Source organism: Mixophyes fleayi, chromosome 6 (genome assembly GCF_038048845.1).
Source record: "Mixophyes fleayi isolate aMixFle1 chromosome 6, aMixFle1.hap1, whole genome shotgun sequence".
Classification (NCBI taxonomy): Eukaryota; Metazoa; Chordata; class Amphibia; order Anura; family Limnodynastidae; genus Mixophyes; species Mixophyes fleayi.
The window spans coordinates 6,612,324-6,620,185 of NC_134407.1; the positions used below are offsets into that span (position 1 = coordinate 6,612,324).

Consider the following 7,862-nt stretch of genomic DNA (forward strand, 5'->3'; position numbering starts at 1 on the left):
AGATTCAGGAGGCCCTCTCCACACTACAGGGTCTCACCAAAGCTTTAGAAATAAAACTTTGTTTACATGTAATTAAAATAAAAATATTAAATTGTTAATAAAAAGTACAAATACAAGCAATTTAAAAAGTATCTTCGTTCCTGTTCTCCCCTCCCCCATATTACATGGACCCCACATTTTGCAAATCTCCAGATTAAGTAAGACCTCCGATATTTGTTTTCCTAATCACAGTTCCTCTCTCCTTCTATCATAGGAAATGTATGTGTACATGGTACATTGTATCCGTATGCAGTGGGGGAATATATTAGATTTGGGGCTGTAATAATGTACCAAATCTGGTATAATGTTTATATTTAATGTACTTAGTACCAGGCAGAACTAGTCAATTACATTTTGCAGTGAATATTTGGAGTTATTGTAATTATGTGAAACTAACTTTGGGAAAATCTTGTTCAAGTGTGTCAAAGAAATCCCTATTTTTCCATGAAATAAACAACATAAATTTAATTTGTGTCAGATAAGAGATAATAATTGCATCCTCACTTGAATCATGACATTGCAAAAGGGACATTTGTTCTGGTAATGAAGGGGTTTAAAGCCTTCGCTCTTGAATTGGTTGATATAATCACACAGACTACACAGTCACAGTTCATCAGATCCGGTGCTTTTATTAAGAAATAAATTGTTGAGCAGGGTAAGGAGAGAGAGAGAGAGAGAGAAAAAATTAAATAACAGGTTTAAATAACAGGTTCATAGTACTGTTTAGGCCTTGGCTTCATAGGAACCAATTCAGCGCCAGAAACCATTGAAATGTCTTGTTTTAGCAGCTAAATTCTCATCCTGGGTTCTGTAGCAATCTGCTCTGGCACCGAAGAAACCGTGAGGTAGATTGACAGATGTAAACATAGAAGTTTCATTCCATAGTTCTGGGACATTAAACTGGCTTCATTCACTAAGACCCAAATCATGGAAGCCTGCAGCTGAGCTGAGCAGAAGACTGGCAACTAAGTAGTTAATTGTTGTTTTGCAAACAAATATTGACACATGTTTCCATTTAAAACTGTTTCTGTTTTGATTCCTTTTTGTATCAAGATTGTTGTTTGGGAAAGTTGCAAAATGTATATTTTATTTGCACTGTCAAGTAAAATATTTATCACCTTTACAGAGCCTGCGTTGCACAATATATATGGGACCCATCTGTTCATTTTTAATCAGAACAAGCTACAAAGGCTACTTGTGTCAGGTCAGGAGAGTCAGGGAATGTTGTACAGCAATGATCTGTATTCATACAACATCTATCTGTCCTCAGTATAACAACCTGTGGACCAGCAGAGGAGGCTGATCCAGCTGTGAGCAGACATTGTTAGACCTATAAACTTTACAGTAGTATTGCAGGAATAAAAATAGTATTAATATTAATAGAATGTAATTGCTACTAAACCCACTCATTTCACACCTTCCCCACCAAAGGCAGCTTTGGTGTTAGATGTAATCACTTATGGGGTAAAAAAATGGAACCGTTTGGTTTATATGATATTATCAGAGAACATTGTATTTGGAACGTTGATCTGCAAGCTCTCTCCACAGACTACACAGCATTGGCTGCAATTCTTTATGATATAGAATGTAGCTCTGCCCACAAAATGTATTTATTGTCTTACGCCCAGATGAAGAAAATGCAGCTCACATGTTGCCTATTAAATCCCCCTGACACAAGCAGCCTAGATGTGAAACCAGATAATATGTACACAGCAACCTACAGCATCCTGTATACAGAATGTATCCCTGGAGATTCTGGTTATTGCAAGCTCTGCTAATATGTGATATAAAGGGTCATTTATAACATTGCTCAATGATGCTCTCTGCACTAAAACAAATACAATCAGATTTCATCTGCCCAGTGCAGCTTAGACAATGGAATCAGGCATCTGCTCTGGTTATAATGCACTATTCGGCAGTGTTAGCAAATAGAATAGTTGTTTAGCACATTTTCCCCAATAAAGATGTGTATTCATGTCGATGTGCTGCATGGATGAGATTGTATCTGTGGCTCCTTCATTCAAACTGTTGCACAGCAAAGGCTTCATGATAATGTGAGCTCTGCATTATAAGATAGAGTCAGGCTATTTCTTGACAAGACATGGATTGCACAGCAGTGTAAGACAGACTGTGCAGAGCATGGAACAGGCAGTAACCAAGGGCTCTGGTCACCTGTGGGCACTAATTACAGTCAGCTGTAGCAGGAAGCACATTACCTGTCTCAGCTCCACTGACACACACACAAATACAGCAGCATTTAACCCTTTACTGTGAGCAGTGATTAGCTCCATTAACCCCTTCCCTGCCTGACATTCTGCAATACACTGTTCACCTCTCCGGGTCACAGAGCTGAATAAAGGAGACATGTGACAATGGTCACCCTCCTGGTAGGTTCAAGATAATGGATAAATACTTAAGTGATATGTAGGTGGAAACACGGTGTCCGTTCTACTTACATTGTGAGATTAGCTGTATCTGACATAATATAGGAAAGATCCATTGAAACAGCCTTGTGGGGGGAGGGGGGGGTCTTATGACTCTGTAGCTAAACCTCATTGGGATCAGACAGGAGTTACAGGATGTATTTTTCATAGTGTCACAAAGTATCCACTTTGCGTGGAACTAAAACAACAACAGAAATATTTCAGATATACAATAAGTGCCGATCCTGTCGCACCACTGAGTGTCGAACGATAAGATCCTTCAGCGATCTGGCCACACACGTGCAGCCAATTAGAACAGATTGTGCGATTCGACTCTCAGCCTGAGCGACTCGATCACATTGGGAACTAGTGCAGTCAGCGGATGATGCTAAAACAATCGTAGCCATTTGTATCATAACCCCCCCCCCCCCCCCCCCTTCCCAGCAGATTGTCACCACACAACGATGCTAAGATACATTGAGCTGCACTCTCTATAGCTTAACATTAGGAGGAGGATTGATCTTTACACTGGAAATCCCTATTAGTGTTGTTAGAAAAATGATGCATTAATCCACTTAGAGGACTAGAGCACTATACAATATCCTGATTCACTTTGCTGATTTGTGTCATTTGCAGCTGCTGATGACAATGGCTTCCTTCCTGCTTAATAAGGATTGTTCTGTGTAATAAATTTGTATATAAAAAAGAATACAGTGATCACATTGGAGTGAGGTTAATACTGATTGTGTTCTGATATATGAGGGGTGTTTATCTCCAGAGTGGAGATACACAGCATCTATATACCTCCATATCTGGGTGATTAGTCCTTATATACAAGTTAATCCAATTTGCAAATTCATCTTGTAACATTTACCAATATATAAGTGTAAAATTCCTTTACCCACATCGGGAAATAGGATAGGTGATATACTGTGCTGTCTTGTTATTTCCCTGCCTGAAAGCTATTATCCTCTGTTATCAGCCATGTTAGGCTCTGAAAGGCTCCCTGATTTACCCTGCATTTTACTTACTGGCATGAAGTGTATTTACTCACTGCTCCACCCTGTGATTGTCAAAGTAGAGATAACCAATCTCCATGGTAAACAGAGTGTTAGTACACATTGACAAGTTGTCCAGCGTTGGACGGACCTTGAACGCTACCTGTTCTATTTGTGCCCTGAGCAGCGTTTACAAAGGTTATCTCGAACATCCTTGGTCCTGATTAGCTACTGGAAGCCTTTGCAGAAACTGCCCCCACATCTGTTACCTCTATAGGTTTAAATGACATTACAGGGCTACTTGTAATATCATTTATTTGATCAATTTGTCATAAGACCACATGGATAAACCATCCTAGCATGGTAAATATCCAACGTTTTCAGATTTGAATGGCTATGAGGGAGATCAGGTCGGATGATGATCCCTAAGTTTAATTGAGAGTCAGCATGTTTGATTCACAGGTTTAGCAATCTATATATATTCATTGCAATTCTGTATTCCAACCTGGTTCCTTAAGACTTAAATCAATGCGGTCTGACTATTTTTCTGATCATTAATTTCTCATGTCCTTTATTCTATATCACCTTATATAGGAGTTCTATGGCTTATATTGATGATTTATATCATGTAAAACGTAAAAATAAGCATAAGAATAGATATATTTGTAAATGTTACCAGCAGTGGTTATGTAAAGTAACTTGTATTTTAGCCTTAATTTCCCTCCAGACAGAATTTGTGTAGTCAACAGATTATTCTATGACAACTTTCGTGGTATCACACCTAGATCTCTCAGTCACACTTTTTAACCTAGTTGAAAGCCTGTTGCATCTCTCCCCTCCCCCCACAGCCCTGGCATGTTGTGCTACTGTGAGAGAATAAAGACATGATAAAGGCATTCAATTAGAGACGATATAGAGTGTTTGCCTATAATGTCAGCTCAAAGATGAAATTACTATAAAATCAGCATTTCTGGAACAAACGGTCAGCATAAATACATGGAGGTTTTGCAACGGAATCAGATCAGTGTTAATAGTAACAGACAGATTGTAATGAATTACTCCCAGTGTCTGCAAGCATTAACTTGTGTGTCTATCACCTGTCAATACAGAGTACTCCTGATGTTGGTCTCAGCCTATGTCATTTATAGAAGCTCTGGCTAGTTGGTAGGTCTACAGTCTGCTGTCTTTTGCATGTCAGGAAGCCTGAAGTCTGCAGATATACTCGGGATAGATCTATTATCTATCTAGTTGTGTTTCAACTGGTATTTCACGTTAGTACAAAAAAACACAATGCACAGCTGACATTTCTGCGGGGTGGGGGTGGGAGGGGGGCGCAAAACTGCATGTTTACCAATCTAGCCAGCAGATAAAGAGTTACTAGAGCCACCCATGTTACACCCCATTCTACCTCTGTGTGCACAGTAACCTGTTCAATGCTGCAAACATTTCAGGACAGAGATTTGCATTGTTCATCCGTCTGGCAGCAAAAGTGTTAAATAGCCCTTTGGCAAAGTAGTCGGAAGGTAGAAAAAAAACCATTTTGTAAGAACCGAAGAATGATATTATACAATGTTACTGGAAATAGCTGGCAATACTGTAACTTATAGCAATACCTATTGGAATGGGTTAGATCTGGAGGAAATATAAAAAATATATATATATTAAAGATGAGATGCCTGCCAATAATGATACAGAATTATAATTTTAGTAATAAAATATATTTAAGCATTCATATGATCACGTAAAGCTCAATGCCTTCCAAAATGAAGACACACCGCTCTGATTGAGGATGCACCAGTCCTTACTGTATAATACAAGAGAGAGGAACATCATGTACACAGGTAGGTGCCCAGGTGGGTCACTGTGTCCGGCTGGAAAGGGTCCCCCATGATTGGAGGCATCCACACAAGTAATGGGGGCCCATTAATAGTTGGGGTCACACAATCCTTTTCCTGTCCCCCTTGCACAGAATCTTTTTGAAGGCTCTCCTGAAGTCATGGTTGAAGATGGTGTAGATGACGGGGTTCAGGGAGCTGTTGCAGTACCCGAACCAGAAGAAGAATTTGAAGAGTGTTTCAGGGACGGGGCAGCTTTTGCTGCAGATCGCGATGAGAGAGTAAGTGAAGAAGAACGGGAACCAACAGACCACAAACACCCCAATGACCACAGCCAGGACGAAGGTGAACCTCTTCTCCCTGTTCTGCCTCCCCCTCCACCTGGAGGCTTTGGTGCTCCTCTCCTCCTCCCTGCGGGGCAGGCTGTCCCCAGGCTTGATCTGGCTCAGCTTGGTCTTCCCCTTGCCCCTGTGAGCCTTGTCCTGCTTCTTCTTGGAGGAATGACGGTGGTCTTCCTGGTGCTCAGAGGATGAGGAGTCCTCCATGTCTCCCCCATTGGCCTCTGCCTCCCTGTGCTGCCCCTCTCCAGACATCCCGGCCTTCTCCCCATTCAGTTTCACCGGTAAGTCCTGGTCTGCAAAACCATTCTGCTTCTTCTCGGGCTCCCCGTTGCTCCTCTTGCTGGGGGGGACCCTGGTCCTCTTCTTGGCGATCTGGTAGATCCGGATGTAGACCAGGATCATGATGACACAAGGGGCAAAGAAGGATCCGATGCAGGAGGAGATGATGTACCATTTCTCCTCATTGATCTTACACCTGGGTTCCTCCACTTTACCACTCTCCTTCTCTATGGTGATGAGTGGGGGGAATGAAATGACAGCTGAGATCACCCACACGATGAAAATGATGCATTTGATCCTGCCCGGGGTCCTCTTCAGGTTGTACTCAATGGCTTGTGTGATGGACCAGTACCGGTCCAGGCTGATAGCGCAGAGGTGGACTATGGAGGAGGTGCAGAAGAGGACATCTAGTGCCAGGTAGATTTCACACCACACCTTGCCAAAATACCAGTACTCCATCACCTCGTTTGCCAGGGAGAAGGGCATCACCAAAGTGGCCACAAGTATGTCAGCTGAGGCCAGGGACACCAGGAACAAGTTCTGGGGGGCTTTGAGGGCCCTGCTAGTAAACACTGCTATGACAACAAGGACATTGCCGAACACCGTGAAGAGCATGAGAATACCGACCAGGGATATGAGAGCTAGTGTGACCTTCATGGAGTACGGGGGGCCACCATCACCTGGATTAGTCCCATTATAAGCGGTGCTGTTGACGCAGTCCCCCAGGCACTCCATGGCAGAGATACCCCCCCTTGCTGCTAACACCTTCTCAAAGTTAATCATGAAATATCGATATGTTCTTCCGGGGGGGCAAGAGACTTCTCTGTGTGGGACATTGACCCAGCCCAGGGTAAGGAAGGCAGCTCAGGAGCAGTCCATAATATTCATGCCCTTCTCCAGCGGGCGCCAGCTCCCTGCGTCCACTACTCCACACAGGGGTGATACACAGATCCCTCTCCCTTGACCTCCTCGGTGGCTGCTCCTCTCCCTCCCACTTCTGGATTTGCTGAGTAATAAAGTCTCACTCTTACCTGCCCGGACACCGCTCACCTGTGCAACCCGGGGCTCAGGGAAGTGTCTGTGGGCTCAGGGCGGAATTTGGGAGCTTTAAACAAGACTCATCCGAAGAAGAAACTTTAGACTTTGGCTGTCAGAGGAGCAGATCCTGTGTCCATAGGAGGTGGGTGCTGTCTGCTGGGAGAGGTCGGTGCTGTCTGCTGGGAGAGGTCGGTGCTGTCTGCTGGGAGAGGTCGGTGCTCTGCAGTCAGTGGCTCTGGCTCTGCATCTGGTATCTGATCACAGGGAGAAGAGATTTTGCTTCTGTTGTTGTAGGAGCTCCCAGCACTGGACATTTATAGCTGCACAATCAGTGGTGAACCAGAGAACAGGCAACGTCAGCCCCCACGTGGGAATTTGCCATCTCTACACCCTACACACACCCTCATCCTTCCAGCTTGTACAATGGCTCTGACAGCGCAGCCAGGGACCAGCTACACCTTGCTCAGCCCTTCTGTATAGACATAAAGCTGCTACTGCGCTGCCAGGGACCAGCTATATAGACACAGAGCTGCTACAGCGCTGCCAGGGATCAGCTACACCTCTCACCGACCAGTCAGGAATGAAACACCTCCCAGCACAGCCAGAGAGCTGCTGCCTTCTCATAGACCATGTACAGCTCTCACAGCCCAGGGAGAGACCAGGCAGATACTCACAGCACAGGCAGGTTACAGGCTGGGTACATGGTCAGTACAGGCAGGTTACAGGTGGGGTACATGGTCAGTACAGGTGGGGTACATGGTCAGTACAGGTGGGGTACATGATCAGTACAGGCAGGTTACAGGCGGGGTACATGGTCAGTACATGGTCAGTACAGGCTGGGTACATGGTCAGTACAGGCAGGTTACAGGTAGGGTACATGTTCAGTACAGGCTGGGTACATGGTCAGTA

The 7,862-nt window shown here is 44.0% G+C and overlaps 1 protein-coding gene across 1 annotated transcript; it reads right to left on the minus strand.

The window, feature by feature from the left end:
- Positions 1–648: 648 nt before the first annotated feature.
- Positions 649–7,432, minus strand: ADRA2A (adrenoceptor alpha 2A). The gene has a single exon (XM_075215701.1). It carries the CDS (start codon positions 6,696–6,698, stop codon positions 5,397–5,399), a length of 1,302 nt encoding a protein of 433 aa, XP_075071802.1. The 5' UTR covers positions 6,699–7,432; the 3' UTR covers positions 649–5,396.
- Positions 7,433–7,862: the final 430 nt, after the last annotated feature.

Coding starts and splice junctions, on each gene's coding strand:
- ADRA2A (XM_075215701.1), bottom strand. CDS start 6,698: ATGATTAACTTTGAGAAGGTGTTAGCAGCAAGGGGGGGTATCTCTGCC.